Source organism: Hordeum vulgare, chromosome 3H (genome assembly GCF_904849725.1).
Source record: "Hordeum vulgare subsp. vulgare chromosome 3H, MorexV3_pseudomolecules_assembly, whole genome shotgun sequence".
NCBI classification, from domain to species: Eukaryota; Viridiplantae; Streptophyta; class Magnoliopsida; order Poales; family Poaceae; genus Hordeum; species Hordeum vulgare.
Window position 1 is genome coordinate 445,355,271 of NC_058520.1, and position 13,491 is coordinate 445,368,761.

The 13,491-nt window shown below is 44.9% G+C and overlaps 1 protein-coding gene across 1 annotated transcript; it reads right to left on the reverse strand.

The window, feature by feature from the left end:
• Positions 1–4,880: 4,880 nt before the first annotated feature.
• Positions 4,881–10,947, reverse strand: LOC123444172 (peptidyl-tRNA hydrolase, mitochondrial). Its single transcript, XM_045120807.1, has 8 exons — positions 10,655–10,947; positions 8,559–8,643; positions 8,364–8,431; positions 8,239–8,289; positions 8,084–8,157; positions 5,562–5,620; positions 5,404–5,480; positions 4,881–5,239 (listed from the first exon to the last, which is right to left on the reverse strand). Exons 1-8 carry the CDS (start codon positions 10,871–10,873, stop codon positions 5,123–5,125), a joined length of 750 nt encoding a protein of 249 aa, XP_044976742.1. The 5' UTR covers positions 10,874–10,947; the 3' UTR covers positions 4,881–5,122.
• Positions 10,948–13,491: the final 2,544 nt, after the last annotated feature.

The following is a 13,491-nucleotide window of genomic DNA, read 5'->3' on the forward strand; positions in this document are numbered from 1 at the left end:
CACATCATGAGAGAGAGAATTAACCACATAGCTACTGTAGAAGACCTCAGCCCCGAGGAGAAACTACTCCCACTTCATGGAGGGAGGAAGCAACATCGATGGAGACGAATCCGGGGGCACTTCCCCGTCCCGGCAGGGTGCCGACACTGGAATTCTGGTCCCCCGAAACTTGTTGGCGATGGCGGCGGAGATTGGAATTGCTTCTGGAGAAAAGGGTTCCGGAATCAGGGTTTCCTCCACGGGGGGGAGGGGGGTAAATATAGGCCAAAGAAGAGGTGGGGCCCACCCAGGCGGCCTGTGGGCGCGGCCAGGGGCCAGGCCGCGCTGGGAGGTCGTCTGGGCAACCCGTGGCTCCCCTCTGGCCCATCTTCGGTGATCTGTAAGCTTTTGTTACGCTGATTTTATATATTTTTCTCGGGATTTGTGGGGCTTTGGAAATTTGGGTAAAAGCCCCTGCAAAAAAGACATCAGCAGACAGAAACTGGCACAGGGTGCACTGAGTTAGTAGGTTAGTCCAAATATGTGTAAAAATATATAAAAGTGTAGCAAAACATATAACAATGTCACCAAAATATCATGGAACAAGCAGAAATTGTAGATACGTTTGGGACGTATCAGGTGCATGCTCCTCCTTGTCACGGTGTCCGATTTGGACGTACTGTTGCGCACGGGACGTCAGTTCCTTCTTCTCGATGTGTCTGATTTGGATGCACAGTTGTGCAGGGGGACGTCGGCTCCACGTGGATGTGCTGGAGAGGCGGTTCCATCTTAACATTGTGGCGAAACAACAACGTTGACTCCTCCTTGATGTATGCTTGAAGAAGTAATGGCGATGTCGGACCATGTTACTAGACCGACCACTCCATTATGAGCTCTATCTGCTCGTGGTACTCCTCATCTATGATCACCGACTCTTGCTGCTACGGCTCTTGCTCCTCCTCGTTGCTGGAAGAGATGACGGTCTCCTCTTTCTTAGAGGAGCCAACCACCGTGGAGGTCGATGGCCCTGGAGAGCGATGACGATAGGAGCGAGAATCACAACTTCACCATGGTTTGAACAGTGTGGTGTGGATGACGTGAGAGCGGAGAGGAGTGGTGCGGTGTGGACGAGGTGAGAGCGGATAGGAGTGGTGCGGTGTGGGCGGCGCCAAAGCAAAGAGGAGTGGTGCGGTGTGGATGATGTCAGAGTCTTGATAAAATAGGCTCGGTGAGGCGAACAGGCAGAAGTCGGCTTTAGTGTGGCACCATAGTAGGCTTCTCGATTACCGCATCAACATTGAAGCAACGCCGCCCACTCAACCGGTCACATTGCTCTAACCGGCATCAACGTCGTGCGGAGTCACGCCCGCTCTGGAGTGGATCCACAACAACTACTTCACGAGGAGAGGGGTTTATGGTGAGATCGAGGCGTCAGATGCATACCGTCGGCAGACCGTACGCCCTCAAAGCTCAAGCTGGTTTGTGGAGTTTTGTATAGCCGAACACGTACACAGACAAATGGGATACCGTGTTGGATGTCAAAGTGCGTCTGAACAACCTGATCCGGACATTTGTGGGCGATTTGATGGTTTGCATTGAGATGCCCTAAGGGCATCTCCATCGGCGTCCCTCGAAATGCACACACAGCTGAATCATTTTTGTCATCTAATGTGGTGCGACATACATCTTAAGATGCGCCCGCGCGTCCGAATTCCCGCAAACTGGCACCAAACCAAGGGAGGTTGCAGGCATCCGGACCTCTGCCACGCACGTGTGTGATAACACTATCTACCCAAAAGCCTCTCTTGTGCAACCACTTCAACCATGCCTTCACTTTGGGCTCCACATTCATGTCGGGGCAGAGCGGACGCGACCGATCAATGTAGTTGATAGGCGCATGGCCCAAAGAGTTGCATGCGCTGCGTCCGACCGCTCTCTACACATGTTCAATGCTAGCATAGAACAACGTGGTCGAATGGGACGGCACAACAACTTCCTACTGCATTGAAGTCAGGCGTCCTTTCATTTGCCTGCCCGACATTGAACATGTGAGACGTCTAGGAAACACACTTCGGTGCTCGAATTCAAACCTATGTCACTTAGCAATACTGCAACAACGACGACAAGATGGGCAGTTCGGACTATGTCGGTGCAAGGCGTGCTCCTTTTCTCCTACAAGGCTCGTCAAAGTCGCAGCTGCCTCGTCCTTGACGCGTGCAGTTGATTGCTTGGCCTCGGCCGGCAGGGTTCCTGTGTACCGTTCGTTCGGAGGGGTCTTGATGGGTTGTCAGCAACGAAGTCGGAGTCGCTTGCTCGGGAAAGGTGATGACGATGACATTGCAGGCAACCTTGACAATGTCATTTCCTCGGTGGTGTGTGTGAGTCTTGTGAGTGCCAGGTCGGCCGTGTGTCTTCTTTGTGGACATGTTCTAACGGTTTTAGCCCGGGTTTCCATTAATTAACCGGGCAATTCTCTTCGATCTTTTTAATGAATCGGGTCCTAAGGGACCGCGTTTCAAAAAATCTATGCCGCTTGCCATGCCCATCATGGTCTGCTTTTTTAAACCACGTCCGCCCATGATACAACCCGCATTACCTAAGAGCCACATCTCCGGTAGATCTCTCCTCTGGCACATGTGCTTTCCTCCTCCTTCAATGTCTGCCGACACAATGACTAGGACCTGTGAAGGGTGGTGGAAGAACATGGTGTCACAATCGCGGAGGACCCATGCTTCGTCGACTAGCATCGGGTGCTCTTCAAGTCCGTGCACAACACCCGGGTCGCCCGACACATGCGGTGGCAGCGTTACGTCCAGGTAGAAGCCAATGTTGCGATAGGACGGTCAGTGGCGAACGAAAACAATGCCAACATCGACAATAAGGCGTCATTTGCATCGTCCACGTCGTTTGTGCGGGAGCGCAACGACTAGGAGACGGGTCCGTCCTGCTCGATCGTTGACCTCACCTTCACCGACATCGTCGACGGCTAGGTGACGACCTTCAACAACTAGGGACGGACTGTAATGGTAGGAGGTGAGACACAAACGTACCAACATCCGGCGAGGAGCGTAGGACATGGGAGACAGAAGCCCACATGTGGCAAAAGCGTAGACACAGAGCGGACATGGGACACAATAGTTTTTTACTTTTGTTTTATGTCAAAAAATCCAAATATTAATTAAAAACTATTGTGTCCGCTTCAATTTTGTCAGGTTCTTATGAATGTCGTCTGATTTATACATTTTTTGTTTGAAATGTGTCCAAACAATTGATGGACAAGGTTGAATAGTCTGTGACGGACCACAAACGAATAGCGTGTCTGATTTACGAGACACCGTCGGAGATGCCCAAAGATATTTAGGGCTAGTACTAACTTTCACTTTCACAAATAAGGAAATAAATTATAGTGCCAACTAAACAGGAAGGCAAGAATTCATAGTATTTCTTTTTTCCTTTTAAAACAATTATTATTATTACCCTCTTGTGTGGTTTGAAACCATAGTTTATCGCCCTAAATTTAGATGATACTGTCGTAGGGAAACTTTTGAAATCTGGGTGTATATACACCCTATATATAAAAAGAAAATTAATTCAATAAAAAAATTGAAAACTCTAAACATATTTTTTAAATAAACTTGAACTTTCATTGTACTTGCGAGAAAAATTTCACAAAAAGAAAAATGCATTTTGACTTATTTTTAAAAGAAAAAAATCTGATTAAAATAGTATGAATAGTGATCTATAATAGCAAATAAATTTTATTTTTTTGCCCAGAAGTCAATGTTGGCTTTTTTTCATGAAAATTTATATACTAGTGCAAAAAAATTCAAGTTTAATCTAAAAATATTTTGAAATTATTTTGACTTTTAACTAATTATTTAAAAAATCTTCATATGGGATGCATATAAAATCAAGAACAAAAGTGTATTTCCCTGATAATGTCTACGTACTTTCACCCCTTCACTCTGAATCTGGTGCCCAACCAAGATCGCCGCTCCCGAAGGACCAAAGGCTCATCGAATATCCGGTCTCGCGGCCGCGGCCGATGCTTCAGCTGGGCAAAAGGTACCTGAGCTGTGACTTCTGGCAGAGCCGATAAGGCAAAACGAAACGTGGAAAATCGAACGAAGACGAGAGATTATCCCAAACATTTAGAACGTGGAGAATGGAACCGAGGGCGCCGTTGAGGATCGATTTTGGATGGCTGGAGGGAAACGTCAAGGGCCCCGGGCTCACGGCCACCACAGGTGGTCGCATCCGGGGGATGTGCCGCAGCGCACCTACAGTGCGAACGACGTTGGGCGCCTCCATCCGGCTTCTCGTGATGTTTTCAGTCAGACATACCGCTGGCAGGAGAACGAAATGGACACCGAGTGTTGGTCCCATTTTCTTTTCTTTTCTTTCATGTCATTTCATTTCATGTTCTTTTCTTTTTCGCCCAATTCAGTGAGTGGAGGTCAACAACCGAGGTCGCTCAATCCGCATGAGTATGTACACCCTCCCTCTCAAAATAAGAGACTCATTTAATTTTATACTAAAGTTAATACAAAACTGAATTATTTTGAGACTCATTTAATTTTATACTAAAGTTAATACAAAACTGAATTATTTTTAAGTCACTTATTTTGAGACGGAGGGAGTACATGGTTTGTTATTTACAAAAGTATACGTCTGTCAATTTGCAGACTAATATGCTTCTTAATTTGTAAAGTTAGAAGATATTGTACGTACATTGGGGAGGGCAACAACCGAGATCGCTCAATTGACGTGAGTATATACAAGGAAAACTATGTACTCCCTCACAGAACTTGTTTAAAAAAAAGTATATGTCTGTCGATTTGCAGAAAATATGCTTCTTAATTTGCATACAGTACTAGTGAACATTGCAGGAGCAGTATACATAAACTCAAATGCTATGGCATCCATTAGTTCACAATGTTTCACATTGCTGGTATAAATAAAATTATTATCACCCACCATTGTCGTATATGCACAAATAAAGCTTTGGTTTTCAGTGTGGGGGTCTTCTAACAGGAAAGATGGCCACAATGCAAATAACTGAAAACCCCTATCTAGTTCCTTAACTTTAATTCATCACTTGAACTCAAATCCCTTTGGCACAAAAAATGAATCAATTGGTTTGTCATCTATTCAGCATTTCGGATGATTGGGCGGTGTTCACGAAAGTAGCGCTCTTGTTGAATCCTTCAAGTGTCATTATTCTTATTGCATCCAAGCCCCTATGGAATGTGAAATCAAGCTGCAAAAATAGATTACTTGCATTATTTCTCGGTTTGTCGCACTTGAAACAATATAAAGATCATTTTTTGAAAAGAATATACACTGGATAGGTGAATGATGCCTAAGCATGACAGACAAGCGGTAAGTATCAAATATTTCAAATTCCTATCAAGCATTCCAAACCTCTTCTTGTTCTTTTTTGGTGAATGGCCTGAGAACAAAGTTGGCAGGATCCATCTTCCCAGGTGGTCGTCCAATGCCTGCAAAAATATCAGCAAGAATATTTCAGACAATGGTAACAATGCTAGAAAAGGAGAAAAGTGACCGACAAAGTGACATACCAATTCTTAGACGTGGAAAATCACGATTTTGTTTGAGATGGTTGATAATGCTTCTCATCCTTTAGATGGTGGACGGATGCAAAGAGAAAATAGCTCTTGTCAAAACAAAAAATACAAGAAAGAATCCCAGTTCACTGCAACTATTTTGTTAGGTTCTTCCAAGCTCTTCCCAGAACAATAACAAAGGAAAGGTTCACAAGGATAAAAAATATTACTTTTACATTTTTTGCTGTGAGTAATAAGATCTATATATGAGTAAACGAGGGAGAAACAAATGTACAAATGAATTTGGTTCGAGCGGGATGTAGAGATTTTTCTTTTGTCGACAGTTATCGTGCGTGAGACCCCCACGTCGCCTCTCTCTGGCAACATGGGGGGAGCCACTCCGGCGCCGCCACCGTCCCCCTCACCTCGCCGTCGCCCGAGGAGCCCGCCGGCAAAGCCCAATCAGGCTTCAGGGAGGGTGGAAGCGGGGCGTCCCTCTCGGAGGTGCGCGGGCGGATCTGACGTGGCGATGCGTCGGGTCCCGGCGGGAGCTGGCTGGCGAGCCACAGCAGGTTCGCGCCGACTAGGCGTGGCGGGCACACGCGGAGATGGCCTGTGCGCGGAGGGTGCGGGCGGTGGTGGCCTAGGCACGGATCTGGCGTGCGACAGCAAGTGGGCGCGGCTCCGACATGGATCAGGCGTGCGGCAGCGAGCGGGCGCGGCTCCGGCGCAGATCTGGTGACCCGCAAGGAGGACAATGCGACGGCGGGCTCACGGTGGCCTCCTGCAGTGCGAACGAGGCGGGGGTGGTTCGTGGCACGCTCTGAGGCACGACGGGCATGCGCAAGACGGGGTGATGCGGCGCAGTGTGGATCTAAGGTGATGCAGTGCGGCACAGAGGCGCGGGACCCGGCGTTGGAGGGAGCGGGGCGGCACACAAGGGCTGCAGCGGGCGAGGCCGCGCTGCAAGGAGGTTCTGCAGGCGCGCCGGGGCAGTCTGGTGCAGGGAGGCCTGTATCTGCCAGGTCTACTGTTGCTGGCGGCCCGGGAGGGGCACTACCGGCTGCTGGTAGTGCCCGGTTGCCGCTTGTTGGAGAAGGGAGGCTCCGGCCGCAGCTGGATGCGGGGTGCAGGACCCGATCTGGTCTTTGCAAGCCCGTCGCCGAAAGGCTTGTTGGTGGCCCTGCACAGCGGTGGCGTGCTCGCTGTCTGGGGTGTGCGCGATCCAATGAAGGTACGGGTCAACCTCGGCCTGCTGCGCGGGAGTGGCTGCTCGGGTGAAAGCCTGGCCGGTGCTCATCGGCCGACGGCGACGGCGCCTGCGGGCGCCGCTATCCTTCTTGGAGGCGTCGCTGGAAATCTCATAGCCAGTTCTTTCGGATCAAGTCCTTCGGGTGAAGGCCCAGTACCTACCTGCTACAGGGTCGGGCGGTGGCGTTGTCTTCAACGTCGTTTCCCTCTTTAGGGCACCGTCTTGAAGACTTTGATCCCTTTGGTGCTTCCTATGACTGGACGTGCACGGTGGCTTCTGTGGCAACTATGACGGCTATGAGCAATATCGGAGGCATGGCCTTGGTCCTGGTAGCCGGCTCTTCTTCTTCGGCGTGTCCTGGGTGTGCCTCGAATGTCTGTTGCTGTGAAGTCGAAGCCGCGGTGGGGACCGGTGGTATACGATGAAGCGTGACAGGCGGTTCGTTTGGTGACCCGTAGTGACGACAACCTCGCCTTGTTTTCCACCATTGTTCACCGTCAAAGTCGGAGCTGCGCTGCCTAGTGTGGGTTGTTTCGGAGTGTTGGGCTGCAGCTTTTTAGGGCTGCTATTTTTCTTTTTCTTTGATCTTCGGATCTTTTGGTCCTAGGACCTTCACCACCTTGTTGTTTCCGTTGCTTCCTGCTATTATCAATGAATGCCGGCGATGCTGGATCTTTAAAAAAAAATGTACATATGTCAGCATGCTAGTTACGTTCGCCTGCTGCATTTTGTCTGTTGGGTACTAGGCTTAGGCAGAGGCTCTTGCCCCTGGGGGTCGCTAGACAGAATAGTTTTTTCTTACTCGTAATTATTGTTTGCTTTATTCTACAAAGGGTCTTCTTTATACAGAGGCCTAACAATCCAATCTAAGGAACAAATCATAGGTCTTATATCTCCAATTGGCTTAAAGACCAAGCAAAATGATACATTATCTTCCTAATTCAAAACCTCTTAATTAAGAGATCACAGGAATCATTTCACTAAATTAGCATTGGGTGGACCATGTACTCTTACATAACATCATCACAGCCCGGAACCTTACAACTCATAATCATTTTTTAAGATCACAATGCAATTACATTTCACTGAGTTCAAAGAACAGATGCAAAAAGTGTATGATTATTCTATGTTTTTTGCTTAGTTAAACTTAAGAGTGCTTAGCGATTATATGCCTCCAAATTCATAAGGCTTTCACCTATAGTTCGTAAAACAAAGGACGGGACAATAGGTAATGTATGTATACAGGAAATGTGTTTCATTAAAGAAGTAGAAAAGACTGGAGTACCCATTATGCCCGCCATGTCCACCTTTTGGCAGTAGACGCAATTTCGCGAAGGGTAAATCCAGATCATCGTACATCTGCAGAGAAGAGACGAAAGATGTTGGAACCAAATTATATCAATCTATTATACAAGTAACCAAATCAAGATTAACATTTACCACAACAACTTGATTAAGTGGTATCTTGAAATATGAAACCAGCTGCCCAACCTGTACAATTCATGGTGTCAAACAAAGGAACAACGGAAGTAGTTTCAAGTTTGTTTTCCAAGCATTATACTTACAGACTCACCGCTTGCATTCATAAACGTTTGCGGCTTGGCAAGCATGATAGGAACATCTCCAATACGACCTGAATGATTACAAAGAATTTTACAAATGTCTAACTGCGCCTACAGAATTTAAAAGGAGTAACATTTATCTAGTCATGTTAAATAATCAGGTATAGATTATCCTGAAAACTTTGGTGGTAATATTACCTTTGCCAACCATTGCCTTGAACTGCATACCGCTGAGTGATACACCCTCTGCTTCTGCTATAGCATCAATCATCTCAAATCCAACCTGTGAAAAAATGGATAAGACCTTAACTTCAATAGAGATGTTGTACTCCCTCCGTTTCTTTTTAGTCCGCATATAAGATTTGGTCAAAGTCAAACTTCATAAACTTTGACTAAATTTATAGAATAAAATATCAACATTTATATTATTGAATCAATATTAGTAGATGCACCATAATATTAATTTTCATAGCATATAGGTTTAGTATTATAGATGTTGACATTTTTTGATATATATTTGGTCAAACTTTGTATCACTTGACTTTGACCAAATCTTATATGCAGACTAAAAAGAAACAGAGGGAGTACATAGAAGTTATGTGCAATTCAAATCTATACAACAAAGTATGAAACAAGAGCAAACTTAAACCAAATGACAAACAGTGTAGAATAACAAATTTTGCTGCCTATAAAGTGCAGTACCCTTCGTAATATATACTTTTATAGCATAATGACCTTGGATAAACAAGTATCTTGCTAGGACATTTAGCTGTTCTTCCAAATTCTTTACCCAAAAAGTAGTGATTGCTCTAGATGACCATCCAGATACGGATACTGTCATACTGAAATAGTATAAGATGAAATTTCTGATAACCACCATGATTAAAAAAATGTGTTAATCAACAACAGGTTAACAGCCCATCACAAAGACAATATCTTCAATCGGCCAGCTAATACAAAAAGCAGGTTTACACTCACAAAACTGCTGCTACCATGTTCCTACAATCATATACCACATGCTCATGCCGAGACAAGGGTGGCCGAGCAGGGGCTAGAACCCTGCCAATCGCTCGCCCCCCTCAACCATTTTCTGCTGGATGTATACTGTACAACGCTAATTGCCGTTGCTAATTGCGTCATTAGCCCACATAAAAGTTTATTCACTGAACCCACTACATCGAATATAGAAGGCCAAAGCCCAATAGCCCATCCATGTAAGCGCATAGTTGTGGCTGACTATTGATTGGTTTGCCTAACCTAGAATGTAGTACTAGATCCATTCGACTCATTGATCTATATATGTGTGTGTTCTGCCGAACTGCTTAGGGCGTTTGCCGCTGCCGCCGGATGCCGCTCATACCATCCACCGTCATGCGTGCCCTGCTAGGGCGTTTACCATTGCGATGGCGGCAGATCTCCAGGACGACGATGTCATCCACTGGTCTACAGTCTGCTGTCCCGATATTATTAGAGGCAAGTAGATTAGATGATCAAAAATTCAGAATACAGCTAGAGGTCGCTAGCCAGATGACCAGGATAGGAGATACTGGCAGCAGGTACAGCTATGCATCGGTATTTTTCTTCTTCATGAATTGTGATCTTAGTCTGGTTAATTAGCATTGCGTACAAAATAGAGCTTTTGACAACTTGTGCGTTTTTGGGTCCATGATATGAGTAATTTGATGTGTCTAATATATGCACAATGGTGGATTTTTGTATCTTGTAGTCCTTTCTAGACAAGAATGGGCTCAATTTGAGTCTAAACTTGCACATATCTCGCTGGAAGGTTGCAACCATCTAAACCTAAAATTCGCTTCTTCACTTGCGATTTGACTGTTGTATTATTTTAAGCAAGTAAAACATGTTTTTGAACAGAATGAAGACGGTTTTCTTCGACATTACATGATTGTCTATATTGGTAAATTAAAATAGTCAATTTGTTTAACACAAGTGATTGGAGAGCTCAATTTAAGTTAGCAGAAATGTAACATTCTGTTCTAGTTCCAGATATATATTTTGAAGATTTGTCAACGACACAACCGCGGGACTTAAGATGTAGTGATGTTCAGTGACTGTTGTGAACATTGGCTTTTCGCCCCCTTCATGTCCAGATCCTGGCTCCGCCCGCCTAAGTCCTCACCATTCACTAATCAAAGCGTGCAACTATTTTGGCGTCCAACTCCAATATGTACCATTTCTCAACATTTCAACCCACGAGTAACTAGGATAATTCCACAATCCCACCGAGCAGAATGATGGATTTTACAGTGAATAGAGCATGTACGGAAGCTTACGTTGTGGCGAGTCCTCTGGTACATCTTCCCGGGGTTCCCTAGCCCAACGAACAGCCACGGCTTCCGCGCGCCGCCGTCACCGACGGGCGCAGCTGACGAGGAGGCTGCCCGGCAAGCGGAGGCGGAGGAATAGCGCGACACACATCTAGGCCTTACCCGCGCGAACAAGGGGAGGGGCGAGGGGAAGCGGGAGGCCGAGGCGCCGGAGAGCAGCTGCATCGCCGCCGCTGTCGCCGGCACCACCAATTGGGCACCAGTAGTAATTTGGATGGGACAGGGGCCTGAACTCGGAGGAACGCTGGGCTTCTTAGGTTAGGTTTTAATTGGGCCCAATTCAACCCCCCCACACACAAGACTTATTTCACTTACTAAAAACAAACCCTTTTCTTTGAAGGCTTCTAAAAACAAAACTACTTCGTATGGTAAGCAATCCAAACCATTCAAAGGAAAAAAAAACTACGAATTTCACAAGCAGAGAAGTTAATCCAATTAGCGATCTTTCTTCAAATTCGTTTTCGTCTGGACTACGGATTCATATATTGACATGTTTTAGACCCCTAAAATGACCATAGGTTACAAGGTGTATAGTATGTGGTTGTAATAGTAACAATCAACAATCACTCTATTGATAGTGTATCATCACTAGGCAATAGTTTACATGTTTTTTTAGGCATGTCATTGTTAGGTACAAATAGGGAAGTGAGTTTTCAAATGTCACCAACAAGTAAAATATAGTATTTATATCATAAAACTATATAACACAAGTCTTACGTCGATGGAGAATGATATTAATAGCCCGATAAACAAGATAATATAAAAAGGTAATCCAGCAGTCAAGTGACATAACTCTTTTTTACCCTTAGAGAGGCAAACTTATCAAAACTTTTCTCTATTTTGTGTTATTGAGAATATCTTACAAATCGGGATCTAGTACTTCTAATGCATACCACTTTTATTATTATTCTTTTAACTAAAGTGGTCAAATATTAGAATAATAAAATGAAGAGAGGTATACATGTATAAATTTTACATGCAACCATGATAGATTAAACCTATTAAGAAGTACACATTGCACGCTCTTTCGCGTATGCCACATCGAAACGAACGAGTGAGAGGGTTGGGCAGGAGAAGCTCTCTTGCTCGTTTTTGTTCGGCCACGTCATTGGGGGCATAAGAGGGAATTAAAAAAAAGTCGACGAGGAAAAAGGTGTATGTTGTTGACCGGGTTGGCGTTCTTAGTGTAGAAGGAAATATCTCCTTAGAAACATCCTCCCCTCGCGCTAGCACGCGATCCCTTTCTCCTGCTCACACACGACCTCTTCCTCGTCCTCACTCTTGCCTCTTTCGGGCGTCCGCGCCGCCACACCCCACTTGTCAACATCGTCCTCGCCGCACAAGAGTGCTAGCCCACCCATGCCACCGGTCAAGTTGCGTATGGAGGGTAGGAGGAGAGCAGTTGCACCCGGAGGAGGTCGTCCTCGATGCCCGCATCCTCGTTGTCGACCTTGCCCGCCCGTGTGAGGGCCCTGTTGCTTTGTAGATCACGAGCTATACAAGACTAATCCATCATTGGTTCACATCATCCTCTTTGTTTCTCTTTTATGCTCTAATTTTCAGATTTCCACCATCTATGGTTGCTCCCCTTGTGATCTTGTTTGTTGTGGTTGGTGCTTCAGGTTTGATCCTCCTCCCCTCTTCCACCAGATGTTCCTAAGTCGACCATGTAATGGAGGACCTGTGCATCATCGAGTTTGTGTCTTCAACGGCCTTGCTAGGTATGATGTGGCACGCTTCGCCCCCAACAACATCATCCACAATTTGAGCGATGAGTAATAGAGGCAACCACATCATCCAAATTTGAGTGTTACACCTTTCTCATTTTTTATTAATAACGTTCACTATAGTGTTATATTTGTGTGCGTGTATGTTATTAAATGTGTAAGTTCAGTCTAATGTTAGCTTTTCTTTCTTCTAGATCATAAGCCAAGGATTTATCGGGCGATAAGTGGATTCTAAGGCATCAAAGGATTTGACAGCAAGGTGTAAATTAATATAGAAGGGTTGGTTGAAGGTTCGCTGGCCAGAAATCTATGATTAGAACTCATGTACTTATGTCTCTTCATTTTGATGACATATTGTTGAAGCTTTTACAACCTCATAAATAAGTGTTCTAGTTAAGAACTCCAATCCAAAGAAACACACTCGAATACCAATACCCATATAGACACACTCAAAATATGTAGGAGAATCTACAAGTAATTGACGAACTTAGCTTACGACCATTGATGTTCTTTGTATCATGGAAGATGGGTTTTACCTAATTTCTTTGCACTGCCATTATTTTGGCTTCTAAGCTATGCTTGTGGGTAGGATTCTTTAGTGAAATAGGATTGTTGAATATTCCTTTGGTCACAACTTTGTTTGTTAGTATGTACAATATTATATAACATTGGTCAAAAGATGACAATACACTTCCCAGAAGATATAAAATGGAAGCCATAGTATTTATTTGCATTGCTAGATTTTGCTCCAATGTGAATATAAGCATTTTGGTGATGAATTCAACATAACTAGGAGCTTATGTAGACACACTATACATGTAATTATTATGTATGTTACAATCATATTGTGTTAATGTTTCTCTAATCCATTGACTATTATAGCTCAACTTTTGCTTGCAGAACGAGGATGGAGGAAATGTGTTGCTTATTTTCTTGGGGAAAATTGAGTTGTACTGATTGTGTAAACAACATTACTTCAATAATAATGAGTGTATTCATCATGAGGGATATGCATATCAGGTTACCTCGTGGATTTGAATTTTTTATAACTGATAT

Coding starts and splice junctions, on each gene's coding strand:
- LOC123444172 (XM_045120807.1), bottom strand. CDS start 10,873: ATGCAGCTGCTCTCCGGCGCCTCGGCCTCCCGCTTCCCCTCGCCCCTC. Junction 8,644..10,654: donor ACCAGAGGACTCGCCACAAC/GTAAGCTTCCGT, acceptor ATTTTTTCACAG/GTTGGATTTGAGATGATTGA. Junction 8,290..8,363: donor TGAATGCAAGCGGTGAGTCT/GTAAGTATAATG, acceptor TGAATTGTACAG/GTTGGGCAGCTGGTTTCATA.